Here is a 19615-nt window from a genome sequence, read left to right as displayed (position 1 = left end):
TAGGAGAATAGCAGGTAGGATTCACTCTGTAGTCCCTTCACCAGTGCGAACCCCCATACGGGAGTTCCGCCCCTGTATGCACTATCCTCCGCGCTCAGCTCCATTGTGGAAGAGCGCATTGAAGATGCTGCAATTTGCTTTATATTATGTGAGTCGAAGACCATCATTGTTCATTGCTCTCAAAATGGAGATGATGCTCTACAGTTTATATATATAACTGAATTTCAGTCTATCTAAGAAAAAGTGGAGCACCATATGGTGACTTCCCTTGAGCACATTCAGACCCTTTTGGTCCAGTTCGAATACAAAGTTGAAACCCTTCACGTTTGTAGATTTGTCCTTCCTGCCATTCATGAACTTTACCCTCCAGTGTCCAAAGTCCACGCCCGGGTTCTGTTCACCCAGCATGCGAGTGATGTCCTCTGCCTTCCTTCGAGGGCCCGGTAACTAGCATCTGACATGTTCTGTCCTGCGTAGCACAGTGTTCGCAATAGTGAACTTGGGCCGACGGTTGGAACTCAAAGCCGGGATTGCCCGCTGGAGCCACTTTAAGACAGCCTCGTCAGTGCACTCCAAATGGAGAACCCCATCGCGGAGGCCTTGATTGTTAAATCGTGGCTTCGTTCCAGGCTCCGGCATTTTTTTCCACAGGCATTCCCGGAGGATTGTAAATTGTCCCTCTGACATTTTGCCATCCTTGGAGAAATCTCCCAGGGCAGCAGTCAGAACTGGAGCTGCAGCTTGCGCATACGTCCTTTTCCTCCCCACCGTCGTGTCCGTATTCCTATGGAAGGGACCAGCTTCATTAAGATCTCTCTCGCTGATTTGATCACCTCCCGGCACACCGGTCCTAATCCCCGTGGATGTAATGCCTGGTGCGGAGCACAATAAAGCGTTGGCCACAGCAAATGTGTTGGTCTTACGTTTCTTGCACGCATTACCGCTGACAGAAGAGTCTGCTGCGTCTAGTGTGGATCTCACCGGGGTTTCTAGTTTATCCCCACCTTCCGCCGGAGATTCCGTTTCCTTGCGTCCGATTTCTCTGGACTTTACCGTACCGTGGTACAGCCACGTCCATGTCCTCATTTCCAAGGTGCTTCATCTTCTGCCGCCGGCTTGGGGCCTTTCCAGGTTCACGGTGTCCGAGCCGCTTAGAGCTATATATCGGCGTTAAACCAATAGTTTCCACGTCACCAGCTTCCCTTTCTTTCGCTCTTCCCGGTAAGGGTGAAGGAGAAGGTTCTGAGGTTCCCCCCTCCTTAGTGGCCGAAGCCCTCTTCTGCCGAGCCTTCCTCTTCCGTTTGCTTTCTGGCTAACTTCGCCGTAGACACTAAATGCAAGCTTTCCACTGAGTCCAAAAGCATGCCTTTCACAGATTTATCTATAGGGGGGTATGAATGTGGTGAGGCCTCCAAAATCCGCGCTTCGGCCGCGACATTATTGCTCATGGTCGCGGATGGATCTAAATTCTGTGACTTCTTACCGCTTGGAGAGTTCAAATCCTTCGTTTCCATATTCATATTTTGGACACCCTTAGTAAAGCTTCCCCACCACGACTAGGTGATGTCTGAGGGGGGAGTAACGAATGTGTACTAAGAAAAATCGAATGAGCGGCGTTGTCCGAGACATGTCATCAAACAGCGACGAGAGTAGAAATAGCTCGAAAACCAATTCAAAATGAAATGAAATAAATTAGTACAAAACTAGCACTGAAAAAGGACACATGTTATGTCCGAAACACGTGTCTGCAATTCTTAACAAAAAACACAATAAATCTAGTTATAGTTAAACTGGAAACTTTTTCTTTCAATAATTTTACTCAATTTTTTCAGCTAGCTGGCCTAGTTCTGATCGCATCCACTCATCATCATCATCAACGGCGCAACAACTGGTATCTGGTCTAGGCCTGCCTTAATAAGGAACTCCAGACATCCCGGTTTTGCAAAGAGGTCTATCAATTCGATATCCCTAAAAGCTGTCTGGCGTCCTGACCTACGTCATCGCTCCATCTTAGGCAGGGCCTGCCTCGTCTTCTTTTTCTACCATAGATATTGCGCTTATAGACTTTCCGGGTGGGATCGTCTTCATCCATACGGATTAAGTGACTCGCCCACCGTAACCTATTGAGCCGGATTTTATCCACAACCGGACGATTATGGTATCGCTCATAGATTTCGTCATTGTGTAGGCTACGGAATCGTCCGTCCTCATGTAGGGGGCCAAAAATTCTTCGGAGGATTCTTCTCTCGAACGCGGCCAAGAGGATCGGATCCTCTAGCTAAAGCAAAACCACGTACACTAGGTGAACCATTCTTTGAGGACTCCAGAGAGATCTCTAGTTGCATGGTAATAGGCTCTTACGGCATCAGTCACGGATTTATGAGTTTGTAGCATCAACCCGGCCAATGACACCTACCTACCCACCTATTTTGTAGGACGCAAAATAATATCAACATCTTGAAGAAAATTCTTTTTACAATATTTGTAATTTAAACGGACGCAATCTTAAAAGAGAGTTTGTAAACGAACTTCCAACATTATATCGTTACATGATTACAACCTTAATCAAGAAAACTCGATTACGATTACAATCAAATAAAAAAAAATGAAATTTTAGTCGGAATCATGTAAATAATCATTAATCATGATTTTGTCCAGCTGCCGCATGATCGCAAAGTTATTTTTATCACAAAGGCACACTACGATGTGCTTTTCGAGCTTTGCCATGGCATCGGAATCCTAGTGCACCAGGACACACAGCGCTCAGTCATTAGTGCTTGAATCGTGTGTAACCGAGTTTCAATCCGATAAGACATTGTCACTTTCAAAACCAGTAACGATTCAGCCCCACCTTGACTTTAACATTTTTCAACATTTTTTGGCGCCATTCCCCCAACCGCTGTAACCTAATACTTTCCCCAAGCCCCAGCAGCCCCATGCATGTTACCCTTTTTCCAATTCCCCTTTGGATTCTAAACTACATTTTACTTCTTATCAACACGTGCTTGTTGACGTTTGTTGGCTCGGCGCGTCCAAAAACCTTTATAAGGCGACGTTGAATCCCCGGTTGGCTTTTTGAGTGTCTTCACTTCCAAGTGCCATTGTGAAATTCGATAATTCCAGGTTCTCGTTGAACTTTAGACGGTGCGTAATCGCGTGAAATATGTACAAAACGAAAAACGTGGATGTTGTGTTGGGAGCCCAATGGGGGGACGAGGGCAAGGGGAAAGTGGTAGATTTGCTCTCGCACGATGTTGATATTGTTTGCCGATGCCAGGTAAGTTGTTTAAATGATTTATTTTTGCATTAGTTCTGTTTGATTTAAAATTAATGATGAATGAAGTTCCTGTTGTGTGCAATATCGATTAATTCAGAAGCAACAGGGAATAGTTTGCTTTAGAAATGAGTTAGTTTAGTGGGCGTTGCTTCGTATGTACTATTGACATAGGGTGATGGACAATTTACGATATGTATATTCCTGAGTTCTATAACTCCACCAAGCGGAACCTCAGAGTTTTACATAATAAGAGTTTTACCTTTCTCCCCTTCAGTTTAGTGATTAGTTGAAAAACCTGTTGTAGTAAAGCCAAAATTATAAAAGAAGAAAAAAAATCAGCCTTCAAAGCATCCGCCTCGTTATCGGCAAAATTTTCCATTTTCATTTAATGGTATTTCATTTAAATTGTTATTTCAACATTTAGATAAAATCTCGGCTCTATCTTTAATTTCGCTTGTGACGCATATCAAATTATATCGTCAGACACTTTTTGGGGATCTTATCTCAGATACAGATACATAGAGTATCTGAAGTTGCATTCAAAAGGCTTCACATAGCCAAAAAGGAATATGCAAACAATGTCAATCAACCGATTTGCGCCATCAAAAGAAGCGGCAGAATGCATACGTGACTCAGTTACTGATGAGAGTGGGTAGAAACGACGACGGTTTAAATTCTAGCCAAAAAATGTACCTACATTTCACCAGCTGTGACGTAGATTATAAACGCGTTAATGATAGACGTGATTGCGAAATTTAAAAGTTTCTGATTGATAGTGAATGAAAGGTTATCATTCTGAAGGACGTTTGTGGTGTTAACTACGGAATGTCACAACCCTACAATGTACCACGAATTAGTATTCTTCCGGGGTTCTTCCACTCTGCGAGACAGATTGCGTTGAATTATCGCTAATGTGATTGTGTTTGTAGGTACACTTCCCGATGCATGAGTAGAACCAGAGTGTGTTCTAATCATTTCTTCAGAATGTTATTTTCAATAAAATATTTAGGTGGGATATTGAGGATATAAACACGTGATGGTCGCTGGGAGTTTCGAAGCCTCCTTCCTCGGACAGGATGAATTTTACAACGACGAACCCGGCAACGAAAACGGAACAACGATTTACGCATTTTCTGGTGGAACGTGCACTCCCTGTGCAAATTCAATGCTGCTCAGCAGCTAGCCGATACCCTATTCCAATATAAGCCTGGTGTAACAACATTGCAAGAGATGCGCTGGCCAGGGACCGGTTTCTTGGAGAAGAGCCACTACACCATATAGAGGCCATCTAATAAATCATGTGCTCGGATTAGGTTTCCTAGTCAGCCAAAAAATGAAACCCCATGTTATCGGCTTTGAAAAAAAATTTAGAAATATAAGCCGCATTAGCGGAAAAAGGAAGCCTGGGAGTACCAACGGATCTGTGAACTTGAAAAGTGCAGGGGGCAACCACACCAGCCTTGAAAGTTTTACCAACAAGTCAGTCAGATGAAGCCTTATACACCTTGATGCTCATCCTGCCGAGACAAAGAGGAAAGAAAATGTGATTTCGGACAGAATGGACGTATTCGAGCGATGGATTGAGTATTTTGATGAAATGCTCAACAACCAAAATATCGGCTAGTTGGAGGTCCGGTGAACTGAAGACGACGGAAAAATGCTGCCACTACCAAGCATGCAAGAAACAGTCCGTGTAATCCATCCACTTAAAAACCGGTCCGTCAAGTTATGGTTAAGCTGTGGGACAGCGAATCAATGGCTGACGACTGGCAACGAGCCATTATTTGTCCCATACATAAAAGGGAAGATATCACGCAGTACAGCAATTATGGAGGTATCACATTGTCGAGTACCATCTATAAGATATTCTCCGCTATCTTGCTAGGTCGGATAGCCCATCATTGGCCCATACCAAAGAGGCTTCACTCCAGGCAAATCAGCAACAGATCAGATTTTCTCTCTTCGTCAAGAAATGGAAAAACTGCTGGAATGTGGCCATCAGTTGCACCATCTTTTCATCGACTTCCAAGGTCGCATATGACAACATAGCCAGGGTAAAACTGTACACGGTCATGAGAGAATTCGGTATCCCGACGAAATTGATAAGACTGACTAGGCTGACCTTGACTAATGTACGAGGCCCGACAAAAGCAGCAAGATCACTCTCGAGACCATTCAACATCAACAAGGGGATGCCCTATCAGGCGTCCTCTTTAACCTGGTCCCGGAGAAATTGATAGGGTAGGTCAGGACGCCAGACAGCTTTTAGGGATATCGAATTGGTGTACCTTGGCGCGAAATCGATATGTCTGGAGTTCCTTATAAGGGCAGGCCTAGACCGTTGATGATGATGATGATGATCATTTGGAATTTTTTTTATGGCAGTGTTTGAAAATTTAAATGTTTAAATAAAATCTGCCAGTTGGCTCGACTGGTGATAAGTTGAGTGTAGTGCAGTTGTGATTGTGTCGTTAATCGAAACATGACTTCCGAATGGGTACATGCAACAAAAATGGTTTGGTCCATTTTTGACGCATTGACTTATGGCAAACTGATGAAATACTAATCGTGTATGGTAATTTTACCAACGGGAGGGAAGGGAGGGAGTTGTTTGTTCTGGGAACCCCTTGGCATCCGGTCCCTCCGCCGGTCGAGTTCAATCTTCTTTGCAATAAGAGTTCAAACATAATGCGTAGCTCGACTTCAGCTGTCAGCGTTCCTCAGCATCTCTCTGACAATGTTGTCTGGGGAGAGCTCCCCTGTGTCTGTAAAAAGCGGCTAACGAAAGCCGTTCCGCCTTTTACCAGAGAAAAATGTGTGTTTAGCCCTGTCCGCTGCTGCTCTGATTTGATTTGGTCAAGATAATTACTTTGGTTTTTTCCAGTGCAAGGCTGAAACCATGAGCAGTCATTCTCACTCACTTTCACTCCTGATAAGCTTTTCGAGCACTTTCCCGGCCTTATCAACCATACACAGCGGTCGGAATGCAGACGGCAGCAGCGGGTCTCGTTTTTTTTTTGCTGATCGGCGCGAGCCTCGCTACTTTCCAGTAACAAGGAAAAATGCGCTCCTTCAAGCAAGCGTTGAACGCCTCGATAGTTTGTAAACTTCTATTGGGATATGAGCAGAACCTGGTGCCTTCTTGTTTTTCATGGTGAGAACTGATTCTCCGAGCTCTCTCATTGTGAAAAGGGGAATCCTCCACGATTTCCGCGCTATTGCTGTTAACCCGTACGGGATGTCTTGGGAATAATCCCCGTACAATGCGGTTCATTTGGTCGGTACTTAGTATGCAGGGCTTCCGCAGAACCCCGATTTTCCGGGTGACAAGCTCATAACTAAGTCTCCACGGATCATCATTTACCTTGTTGACGAGGGTCACACGCGGGGGGAGCGCCGGGTTGTTGTCGAACGCGATGTATTGGGAATCGCTTGTCGAGAAGTCTTTCAGGACTCGTCACCCGTTTACCGGCGTTGCCAGAGATTCCGACGCAAAAGTGATGTCAGGGATGCTTCCTTCGCACCTTGGGCGTGGTCACGTTGGCGTGGATCCGGTGTTTAAAACTACGAGCCCGGTTATCGTCGCCATTTCCAGGATCCGTTTCCCTCTGGGGTTTGATTGAGGCATGCCCCATTCAAAGGCACTAGCATCAAATCACCGCCTACTAGGATTCGCCCCTCCGTGCCTAAAACGTCGTTCTCCAAAGTATTAGGCCGAAAGTCAGATAAACGATATCCCTAAACCGCGAGTCCAAACAAACCCATTCCCTCGGTCAAGAACGCGAAGTCGAACTTCATCCCGAACCCGGATGGCAGCGATACCCGATAAGTTGAGATGCCATGAAGTCGGGTTCCTCTTCCGGTATTGCTCGCTGATTAGAACTAGATCAGACTTTACCTCCGCAGTGAACTGCGCTAGCAATAACCCCTTAAACGCTTTGCAGAAAGTACTCTTGGTAGTCTTCGGGTCTAGTTCGACGAGGACTTGTGCTCCGTTATCGTCGGGTTTAATCCTGTAACGGATTTTACTAAGGACTTTCGCAAATATCTGTCTTCCATCGGCTTAATGAGCAGAGCCGACGGTCTAGTTCTTTTTCGTTATCGCGTCTTTTCTGCTACTGACTTTTGGTTTGTCGCCTCCTTGTCTTTGGACAGACGTCCTTCTTCCCCTTATTTTTTTGGGTCCGGGAAACTACTTTGATAAAGTATTCTTCAGGCATGTCGTCCTCTTTCCGCTTTTTCCCCAGTTCGCCTTGCAGTGGGCTATCTGCAAGCCGTTTGGCGCTAGCAGTGTTCTCAGCGGGAAGTGCGGCTATTTTTGCTTTCTAAGCGTTTTCCGCTGCTTTCCAAGTTCGTCTGTAGAAGGAAATGCGGTCCAGTAGTTTCTCCAGTTCCATCAGTCCGTTTTTGACGCCTTTGCTGACGTTCCTCTGGAGGAACGTTGCCGACTACATACGCTTCACCACTGCCGCGCATTTCCTCTTCGGCACTAGCTAGGACGGTTGACGGCACTTCTACCCGGTTCGTGTCGGAATCCACCTGCTCAGGAATAGCAATTCTGACTGGGCTTTTTTCCGGAACAGGGACACTGCAGGGTATTGGAGTTACCGTCCCCGCACCGTTAGCTGCGCCACCTTGGCAGAGCTAGGTTCACGTCACCTCCTCGGCTCCGGGGACTCCCAGTGTGTCCCGACATGTGCCGGTCCTTCGCGGTTCGCTCTTCATCGAGAGGCTTTCTCAAGGCTACTACCTAGGACGCAAGTATACTGCCAGCTAGGAAGTCAAAATTACTTACTCGGGCACCTCGGGGACATCACTCCTTGTATCGTAAGCCACTGGGTAAAGGTCACTGATGATTGGGATTTGACTCTTGCTCGTCGTTTCCGCGATGTTCAAATTGCGAGGAATTGACTACGTCTAAAAACAGGGAGTAACGATTTCGTCCAGGGCAGAGGCAACTCATCAGATGCTGCCTCACCTCTACCCCGGGAGCAGCGTAACCGAAAGTGGCAACAGATGGAAAATGCTCCTTTATATAATCACAAAAACACGACGAAGGTGCGAATTATATCCAAGTTAAACCGCTAGTAGTTTGAGCCTAAGCTAAACGCTGCCCTGGACGAAACTGTTAGTCCCTCTTTTTGAATGCTTGGGTTATATGCCCGGAGTCCGTGAACCAAAAAACGTAGGAGTAAGTTACTCTCCATCTGGTCCGGTCCGACATCAAGTGGATGCGGACTTAGGATCCCTCATATCCCAAAGAATGACCACGGCCAACTCATGAACAGTATTCGAATACCTATAAAGTATTCGAAAGAAAATCATAAAAGCAAAAATGAGTGGGAAAAACAAAAAAACGTTGAACAGATGCAAAAGATAAAGATAATGCATTCATCATCATCATCAACGGCGCAACAACCGGTGTCCGGTCTAGGCCTGCCTTAATAAAGAACTCCAGACATCCCGGTTTTGCGCCGAGGTCCACCAATTCGATATCCCTAAAAGCTGTCTGGCGTCCTGACCTACGCCATCCCTCCATCTTAGGCAAGGTCTGCCTCGCCTTCTTTTTCTACCATAGATATTGCCCTTATAGACTTTCCGGGTGGGATCATCCTCATCCATACGGATTAAGTGACCCTGACGGTCATGGTATCGCTCATAGATTTCGTCGTTGTGTAGGCTACGAAATCGTCTATCCTCATGTAGGGGGCCAAAAATTCTTCGGAGGATTCTTCTCTCGAACGCGGCCAAGAGTTCGCAATTCTTCTTGCTAAGAACCCAGGTCTCCGAGGAATACATAAGGACTGGCAAGATCATAGTCTTGTACAGTAAAAGCTTTGACCCTATGGTGAGACGTTTCGAACGGAACAGTCTTTGTATAATAATTTTACATACTAAATGCATATACACTAGGATCTATGTATGCTCATATGGAACTGTCGTGTACCCAAATATTCCTGAATAAGAAATCCTCAAAACATTTCGCATCTGAAGCATTGAGCCTTGGGTTTTCGATTTGTTTATTGTAGTATTTCAGATAGTGTTCTCATAGGCAGATCTGCATATAACAGAAAACCCAAAAATCGTTTCCTTTCCTTTACTAAAATTATTTATTAAAAGGCAAATATACATAATTTGATATTTGTCGTCTTCTTCAGTGCTTAGGTTTGGATATAAACCTAACCTGATAAGTTTTTAGGGAAATATAGGATTGTAGATCCTCGCTTTTTTGTCATAGCCAAACTATGGGGCTGGGCTGTGTTAATTTTTTTATATATCGGGGATGAATTACTCACTTCAATATTTATATCGAATCCCCAAATGATTACTGGTCTCTTTAATGCGGCAATTTGCAACGTAAGAACTGAACATCTTCGATAAAGTTTTCTAGTAACAACTCCCCAACTGCAACAGCACCGCTACGAAAAGTGATGCCATACAATACACAAAACACGCGCCCACAACATTACTCTCACTTTCCATTCTCTCTCTTCCGTTCCGCACGTTCTTATCAGACGGGAACGGAACGGTCCGTGCGCATGTGAAACGCGAACTGACGTTTGTCATCTGATCCGAAACCTTTCGTCAGTCTTCTCGTAATTGTCCGGTCGTGGTGTGGTTTTGCCGCCATCGCTGCGAGATACTCAAAGGTGTGCAGTTTTTGCAACCGAGTCGCGATTGAAGAGTTGCAGTTTTCCGCCCGTCAGGTCAAAGGTTTCGAGCGTTTCGCGTGAATCGTACTTAGAATCAGTGATTTGCGAAAATGTCGGCTCCCCTTGTTAACGGGAACTCGGTGAATTCGTTGAGTGAACATCGCCGCAATATGTACAACTCGAAGGTGACAGTAGTTTTAGGCGCTCAATGGGGTGACGAGGGTAAAGGAAAGGTCGTGGACATGCTGGCAACCGCGGCGGATGTTGTGTGCCGATGCCAAGTAAGTCACAAGGCAAATTACTTTTGATTTCCCCATTGAAATGTCTTTCTGCTCCGCTCCGGTGCTTCCCCAGCTTTTATGCTTCCTAGATTCCACTCGGAAAAAAGTCTGAACTGTCGAATCATTGTAACGCCCGTGATGTAACTCCCTCCACTCAAAATGTATTCATTTACTGTCGCGCCTTATCTGAATTGCGCTCAATCTTCACTTCCCGTAATCAGTCGTAACTGAAAAGTTAATTGCCAGTCACATGTGCACATGTGAATATTTCAAAAGTGTGTTCTGATAATTTCAAGGCTACAGCAGAAACGGCCAGTTTTTGCTGCTGCTCGCTGTCAACGGGTCGAGTTGCTCCCCGGGACCGTGTGTGCAAACACTCGAGACGTCGACATGCCCAAAGGCTGCCTGGAAAAGCGTTGAAAAGACGGAAATTGGGCGAAGAAAGCAAATCGATCCACCCGCAAATAAGGTGGAAAACAACTTTGTACAGCACGCGTTCATTAGCAAGCCTTGAACGCTAACTCATCGCTCTTCGTAGTAATAAGGTGTTGAGTCGTGTCTGCTCAGTACAACTCTGCGTGTTGTTACTCGGCACAATTGAAGTTTGAGGTCTAATGTTCGAATTCTAATTAAGTAATAAAATGTTTAGTCATTGCTGTGATTTCTAAAAATGAGATTTTATTGTAGTGCGCAAAATTGATGCTGCCAAGAAGCCATAGAATGGGAAGTGTCGAGAACTGACGAATAAAAGGAGTGGTCACAACTGATTTTAGCTTGAGATCGGAAGCTGTTCTTAGATTGAAGAGTTTTCCAATGTCCTGCAACGCTAAAGTACTTTCAGTAAAAATAATGGTGAATATTTGTATGGTGTGAGTCAAATAAGACTAATAATCCCAGACGAGGACAATGGTGACCACATTACCTGTCAGCGTATCGCTTCGCTAATAGATAAAGTAATTCTGGACAGCATCAAAGGACACTTCTGAAGGTCTGGTTGACAGGGGGTTAGGCCGGTTTCCAATCACATGAAAAATCTTCTGATCATTGTGGAACAGTATGCGAGTTTAGGCCTGCTTCGCGTGCTCTTTATCGATTTCGAGAAGGCTTTCAACAAAACCAATCAGAAGTGTATTTGGAATGCCTGTTTGCCCTCTCATTGGCCATCTAGCTCTGTATTTGGAGAAAATAAACCAAGACCTACTAGTCTGATGCACTCTTCCCATTTGCGTTAATCTTTTATATTCAAAATGCATTACTCAATTACTCATTTCGTATGTAATGAAGAGGGAACAGCCTGTCCGTCACATCCGAAGTCTTATGCGAACCTTTCCCTTTTATATAGCTTTTGTCAGAGTTGAATTCCGAACTCCTAGATTCGCGCGCGGTTTTCAAATCGAAATTCTAAAGCGCGTCCCGAACATCCACATGGAGAGATCACTCCTGTCCAAATCTTAACCTATATACCTCCAAGGCGGGGTTCTAACTAGACAAGGGTTTAAGGAGATCTTGCGCATTGGTTAGTATTTGTTTCAAGAACTAAGATAATCCAATCTGATCTAGGAGGTAGCCACTTGGCTAGAGCTGAGAGAAGATGGCGCCTCAGGATGGTGTCATTACTCTGGCGCTCTGATTGGTAGTGCTGCAAAGGATACTGGACAGGAGCGAGATAAAGGTGGCGGCGCATGTCGACGACTTCGTGATATTGGTGTTAGGGAAGTTTCCTTTCGTTATCGGCGATTTCATAGGGGCTGAAAGGGGCGGAAAGCGTTGCCTGTGGGACTCGCCATAAATGCAACCAAACCGGAGCTAATGGTATTTACTTCCAAGGCAAGGACCACATGTGCAGGTGCTATTGTGGCTGCCCGGGAGATGCCTTTTGTATACACCTACACCTGCTCCCCACGAAACTTCATATTAAATAAACTGTATCGTGCAGTACTGTCAGACTCCATGAACTCCAGGCATTTCCAGTGAACTAATTCTAGAGAAATTTTGGGGTAATACAGAGTGAAATGCTGCGAGTTTGTACAATAAGGGAGTCTGAGCGACATGTTCATCTTCCTCTTGGTTCCCACTAATAGGAACATAGAGGGGAATGAAAAGGCCGATGGGTTAGCCAGGGAAGGCCCTGCTGGGCGTTGTCAGCGTTTTGCTTGCGATTTTGTTGTGTGGAATCTGTTCAAACTATTTGGCAGCCGCTTACTCCCGATGGCGAAGACTCCTTACCTGCGCTAACTTACGGAAGATCCTACGGCGAAATGTGGTCACGAGACCTTTTGGAACCAGGTACATTCAAGAAGCATACAGGCAATCCTTTACGGTGGCCTAGCTCTAATTGGAACCATGCTGAGGTCAGCAGGCAAACGATTCCTGGGTAACTTTTCAAAAAGAACTAAAATCAGAGACCAGGTGAGGGGAACTGCTATTCTTCGCGAACACCACGGGCTGACTTTGATGATCGGTGTTGGCTAGAAACCAAACGTGAGAATTCCGTAGTAAAAAGTAAGTGTCATTTTCAGAGACCTCAGAAGACATACTCCTTCATTTTAGCCATTCACTAATCGTATGTTAACAAATACGTTACAAAATTATGAATTATTGATTATTCTATTGGTAGCAGACCCGTGGAGTGTTCTAACTGTGGGTTTGCTCTAACTATCGCTGGCGTTAACATCGCCCCTTACACTATATATCAAGTCAGATTTGGAATTGCCAGAAGGTGATGGGTAAATTTGGTCGTATGAATGAGACAGTCCTGTTTGGGTGTCAAGTGACAATCTTCACGAAGAGGATGGTAAATCGGCTTTGTAAAGCTCTGGTCTCACAATTTTGAGATCTGTACCGGAATTCGATATTTTAGTATCAGTCAAAATACTTCTATAGTCCGAGGTTGCAAAGATTTATCATCATCATCATCAAGGGCGCAACAATCGGTATCCGGTCTAGGCCTGCCTTAATAAGGAACTCCAGACATCCCGGTTTTGCGCCGAGGTCCGCCAATTCGATATCCCTAAAAGACTTATGCAATCGTCACGCAAGAATGCTGGAAATTCTGTGCGTGATCAACTACCTGCAGCAAGTTCAAAAACGAAACGACGGTATTCCTGGGTAACATTTCCACATTTGGCTTCCATGGTTTTGGGGATGGTTGGTGAGGTTTTTTTCAATGACGAGTTTACAGATTCGAAATGGCCTAAATTACTTCAAGCATTAGGCCGAATTTATAAGGGCTCGCTATGTGCCTTCTGGAGTCATTGTTAATCACGGTTTAAGCCCTGCTTTCACATCTATTACTGACATTCCCTCCAAACTTTAACATGACAGAACATCAGATGTTAAAGTGACGTTGCGTCCTTTATATCTGTTTGTATTGCGTGTTTCCTTTTTCCTTAAATTCCAAAGCGAAATTAAATTTACCACAACGGGTTTGTATTAAATTTTATATATTATATTTGAGATGTGGGACGTAATCCAGATATCAGGCGGGCGATTGTCGTGCTACGAATGAATCGAGACCAAAAAAAAAAAGGACGCGGTTTCAGTCGGTTTCTGTCAATTATAATGGCGTTGTACATTATGAATTTTTAACCGAAGGAAAAACTGTATCCATGCATTCACCAAATGCGCAACGGATGCCATCTGACAACCACTCAATTTTGTCGATATTGTTCTCTGAGATTGCTTTCTGTTCAATCGAATCACAAAAACCAGTGCATATGAAATATTTCAAAGAATGGACGAAGCGCTAGCATAAATGCGTTGCAGTCGATGGGGGCTATTTTCAAAGGGACAATGTTGTTTTTGATAAAAAAGGTTGTTTTTCAAATTTTCTGCATCAATTTCAGGAACTTTTTGATCGAAATAATGGGGGTTTTTTTTAAGAGCTTGAGGACTTAAAATTATAATGCCAGACAGAAATATTGTTTGAATTATTATTTCTTTTTTATTATAATCTGGTAATTGGTTCCGGGATAAGCCCGTCGCGGCTACGAGCTACATGATCCATTCGATCAGTCCAATTTTTCTCTTTTTTTCCAATAAATCTGGCCGTATGACGTCAATGGTGGCTTGAATAGTGGCTTCCAATGCTTCAAGAGTTGCTAGTTTGTCGGTATAAACCAATGACTTAATATAACCCCATAAAGGGCAATCGACCGGCGCTAAATAGCACGAACGAGGGGTCAGTTAACAGAAACACCTCTGGAAATTAAAGTTGGCATCAAATTGATTTTGCAAAAAAAACCATTGTTAGCCGCACTGCATAGCAAGTTGCGCGATCTTGTTAGAACCAAATGTCGGCGATGTTTAGCTGATCAATTGTTGCAAACGAACATTCACTTAGCATGGCTCTATGACGGTCACCATTCACCGTAAAGGCATCTCCTTGCTCATTGGAAAAGAAATAGGGACCAATGATGCCGCCAGCGTGAAACCGCACCAAAAAGTCAATTTTAATGGATGCAATGGTGGTTCGTCAATGGCAATTTGGTTCATTGACGTAGCCATTTAAGCAAAGATGGGCTTCATCACTAAACAAAATTCTTCGATAAAAATGCTCATCTTCGGCCAGTTTCAAATCATCCCAATGAGCAAAATTACGTCGCAAACAATGGTCATTTGGCTTCAATTCTTGCACGAGTTGTATTTTATAGGTACGTAAGCCAAAATTGATAACATTTTCCACGTTGTTGAAGGACAAAGGCCACCAAGTTCTTTAAAACTTCCCATATTTCTTAAAAATGTAAAATGGACGAAGTGCTCTTTGAACTTCGCGAACTGATTTATTTTTTTTTCAAAGTTAATTTTCACAATTTGAAAGAGTTCGCCTGGCGTTGAACGATTCATGATGACTTGCCAAACCTTACTGAACAGAACAAAGCTGTCAAGCCCTAGTTATCGATGTCCAAAGTCCTCATGCAAATAAAAAAAAAACAGCCATTAGTTTATAGAGATACTCATTTTGATATCAAATTCACACCTTTTACATGAGTGTACATATTAGGTAATTCAGTTCAATTTAATCCCTGAACAACACATAAAACCTCAATTAAGGCCAATTTTTTGGTATCCACAAAAGATTTTTTTTCCTATTCTATCTCGGTTAACACGATAGTGATTTAAACCTCACATCCAAAATATAGAAGACTTACTGTTTCGCACAGAACAGAGGCAACTCATCAAATGCTGTCGCACTCTTGCCCTGGAAGCAGCTTGACCGAAGTAGTTACAGGGTGTCGTTTGCCCCCTTATTTACAATTTATAAAGACGACACGACTATGAAAGTAGCAAAAATCGCCTAGTAAATTGAGCCCAGATTCGGCCGTGGCTAATTTAAATTTTTGATTTAGGATATAAAGAGCCCATCATCATTTATGTTTATGAATTATATATTATGGAAGCAGACAATACTCCGTAACCACATCGATCGCGCTGCGCTCAGGGCAAAGGTGAGGCAGCGCCTGATGAGTTTCCTCTGCCCTGACGAAAGCACAATTGGCAGTCCAAAGCAAGGGTTTTGTGGACTAGAAACAGGGAGAAAGTTATCCTCCAATTGTATCGGTCTATCATCAAGTGGATGGTAAACCCAGAACTCCTCATATCCTAAATAAAAATTTAAAAATCTGAAATCCAAAGTCACAATCACATTTATGGAAGCTCTCAATGGTAGGCTTAATTAGATAGCAATGGCCACTTACGTCTTCATGCAAATTTAGAAAACACAACTGTAGTATTTTATCTTTTTTCTGCAAAAACAAAAGTATTTCTGGAGTCAACAGTGATTATCTCTCATATTTTTTATAAGCCTCAACAGTTTCCTTTCCTTTGTGAGAATAAAGAGAAAAATATGCCAATTTCACTCACAATGCTAACATGTTTATCAACCCATGAGAGGTTTCATTCAGTCAGGTCGGCATCTGGACGAAACATGGCTTTTAGTTCTCACGAGTTTTTCAAAACAAAATTACCGCCTTTTGTCTACTTCTTCAATTGTAGTTGTTCAGGTTTCCTGGTACGTCCAGACTAAATTATTGCTTGGAACTATGTTAACAAAGAAAAAAACTGAATTTTCAAGCATGAACAAGAAAACTGCCAAATAGTTGCCCATTTCATAAAAAGATGTTGTTCTTTAATTGAAGTCGTAAGTAATCCTTGATGGGTAAAGTCAATTGAAAAGAATGCAACTAATTCGGAAAAAATATTGCACTGTAGGGAAAGTGAAGTATGGGAATGATCCAGGATCTCGGAATTGTCATTAGATGTCCAGTTCCCTTCATAAACCTGTGTCTATAGAAAACGCACTTTCGAATTTTGAATCTTTTCTAATTCGATGTTGGAATAGTGGAGCTGATCCAGTTTTAGTCTCTCGATTTCGTCTCCAATGTTCAAATCGCGCTTCAGTTATGCGTCTTAGTATATACTCACTATCCTGCTAATATGGCTTCGGATATGATTAATTGTGTCTCTTTTATTGAACCTTAATCAGAGTTAGAATGCCTTTTGTAGACATTCGTAAAATATTTTCAAATTACTTAGTTGGATACGTCATACTACTATGATTAATGACCTTATTGTTTTTAAGTCTTGTTAAGGTTTTTTTTTTATAATAATAAACGCTATTTCTATCTCGTTCAATTTTTCACATTTTCATTTAGCTTTCGTCGTCGGATCATAATCTCCCAAATCTATCAACTTATCAAATTTCTGATAATTTAAGGAAAAGGTTGCATAGTCATTTTCAGATAAGTATTTTATAATAAAATCGGCGCTTAACAATCCATCTTGAATTTTTTGCCCTGGACTGTGTTAGGGCACTTTATGTGCTAGACCGTAAATGTATGAAATGAAGTATTACCCTGATTAGACTCAAGTATTCATTCATAGCTAAGTCGACTGGTATTCGACATTCAACATACGATACAAACTCGGCTGTTACCAGTGAGATGCGAACCGAAGCGTCATACTGCAACAGATTAGTGCTCTAAATACTGAGCCATTCGGACTTTTGCAATGAAATGCGTTTATGAAAAAGAGACTGTCTTGATGATCCATACTCGACAAAGAAATGGATAGATGTTTATGCAATTAAGCTGATCTAATCGGACAGGACCTAAGCTTAAATGTCACATATAAATATTCCGTAACCTTTTACTCCTGATGCGTATCCGCATGTTTTTTGCTTCCAAATAGGCGTATCCAAGGTTTGGTATAACCTTGGTTCATCTTTCTGACAGCATACGGATTCCGCGTCGGAAGAACTCATCTTGGCTGACGATCCAGTGAGATATCCATTTTTCGTCACTTGCTGCAGATTCGAAACGTTGCTGCTGTGGACCATCGAACGAAGCAAATGGTAGTCTAATGGAGCAATGTCTGGTGAATACGGCGGTTGGGGTAACACCTCCCAGCCGAGTATTCGCAGTGTTTCCTGATGGTTTTTGCGTCATGCGGCTTTGCATTATCATGCTGGAAAATGACTTTGTCGTGTCTGTCCTTCCATTCCGGCCGTTTTTCTTCCAGTCCCTGGTTTAGTCCCAATAGTTGGTGCCGGCAAAGTTCTGCCGTCGCCGTTTGGCCAGGTTTCAAGACCTCGAGGAGGATCATTCCTTTCTGGTCCCACCATATGCACAGCAATGTCTTCTTATCGTGGATGTTCCTCTTTGGCTGGGATGTTGATGGCTGACCTCGTGAAACCCATGATTTTTTGTGCTTTGGATTGTCGTTGTAAATCCACTTTTCGTCACTCGTTACAATCCAATGCAGGAATTGCTTTCTTTCATGCTTTTCAAGAAGCATTTCGCAGACTTGCAGACGTCTTCCAATAACTCTCGCGAGCAATTCGTGTGGTCTATTTCCCTTCCTTCAGAATCTTTTCCATGACTTTTAAGCGGTATGCAATATATGATCGATTGAATCAAAATGTGTCAGTAAGTCGCTATTGCGTTTGTCGTCCATGACATTCTACACTGAAATCGACATCTTCGAACCGCTGAAACCAATTTCGGGCACTTGGATCGCAAGTATTTTTCTTCAAGAAAAAGAAATTTAGCAATCCTTCCTATAAATTACATTTTACTGACACAAAACTAGACATTTTCAACACGGTACAAAGTTCTTGACACGAGACACTTAAGAGGAGCGCGGAACATTTACAAAAATTGCAAAGGAAATCTCAGAAATCCTTGCTGACGAGATCCAGTTGGACAAAATATTTCTGGGCAATAGGACCATTAAAAATGACTTGGAATTCGCGAGCTCGATTGTGACATGGCTAAAGTCTAATCAGCAGAAAGCTAATTTGAATCGTACAATTGATCTGGTCGAGACCAAATCTTCATTCTCTTGCAGCGTCTAGTTAAAATCTATAGAACTTGTGTTGCACTGAGCTATATATCGAAAGCTTGGAGGCAGGTTAGACTGATCTTCCTAGGAAAGATCAAAATCAAGGTGAAGTATATAGGCCAATAAGTCTCACCTTCTTCCTTGCCAAGGGTAGGACACTTGGTTGAGTGGCATATGAGGAAGAAGGTGATTTCCTTCCCTTGGATATAATCAGCATGCTTATCAATGAGGAACATTTTTTGGGACAGCACGTCATCAGCTGCTATTCAAATTTGTGACAGCAACGAATAATAAAGGAATGAATATCTTAGTCTCGACGATTATAGCAAGTATCTTCGATAGTACCTCCTTTGGATCAAGAATGTCAATCGCCAGGAGGTACGGTATACATATATAGTCGGCCATATATACAAGATATGTTAATAAAGAAAGCGGTGGGACCTTGTGCAGAAAAAGGTGTAAGTCTTACTGAACGAAGTGAGGTTCCATGTCCTTATATCGGGAAAATTCCTGTAAACGACCTCAAAGCTGGTATAACAGGTTCTGAGTCTAAATTTCGTGTGAGGGGTGTATGAAAGAAATATGAAAATATCTCACGATGAGCACCCATCAAAAAAAAAAGTTGGGTCGGGCCAAACTTCTATCTTGTGATAGTGGTCCTGGATGCGGAGTTAGATAGAAACATATTGAGTATGTAATAAACAAAGGGAAACAGGCACTTCGGCCCGGAAAGGACTGTAGGCAAGACGTGGAGATTGAGACCAAGTAGTAGCGAAGCGCGTGCTTACCTATAGTTTGCGGGCCGAACGTGGAGCAATGGCAAGTTGCCCAGAAACTGTCCTCGCTCCAAAGACTTGTCTGTCTCTGCATAACGGGTGTTATGAAGAGCAAACTCACCCTTGCACTGGAGATGTTTCTGCAATTGCCGCTTTTGGATCACTTAGTGAAGGAAGCGAGCCTTGCTGCTTATAACTCCATGCAGGCGCATGATCACTAACGTATGTTAATTACAAATCTAATCCTGGAAATGAAACAACATTCCAAATATTATTTGTTGGACCAGA

The 19615-nt window shown here is 43.1% G+C and overlaps 1 protein-coding gene across 2 annotated transcripts in view; it reads left to right on the top strand.

Moving 5' to 3' along the window:
- The first annotated feature begins 2983 nt into the window (after nt 1-2983).
- Nucleotides 2984-19615, top strand: part of LOC119650850 (adenylosuccinate synthetase) — a 54446-nt gene continuing 37814 nt past the window's right edge. The window contains exon 1 of one of the 2 annotated variants that reach the window (XM_038053997.1): nt 2984-3277. In XM_038053997.1, the coding sequence (XP_037909925.1) occupies nt 3164-3277 (114 nt within the window). In that variant the 5' untranslated portion in view covers nt 2984-3163. Of the gene's footprint in view, nt 3278-9856; nt 10212-19615 lie in introns of those variants that run through there. The other variant, XM_038053996.1, reaches the window with a different exon arrangement.

This window comes from Hermetia illucens, chromosome 3 (genome assembly GCF_905115235.1).
Source record: "Hermetia illucens chromosome 3, iHerIll2.2.curated.20191125, whole genome shotgun sequence".
NCBI lineage: Eukaryota > Metazoa > Arthropoda > Insecta > Diptera > Stratiomyidae > Hermetia > Hermetia illucens.
This window is presented reverse-complemented; position numbering and strand designations above follow the sequence as displayed.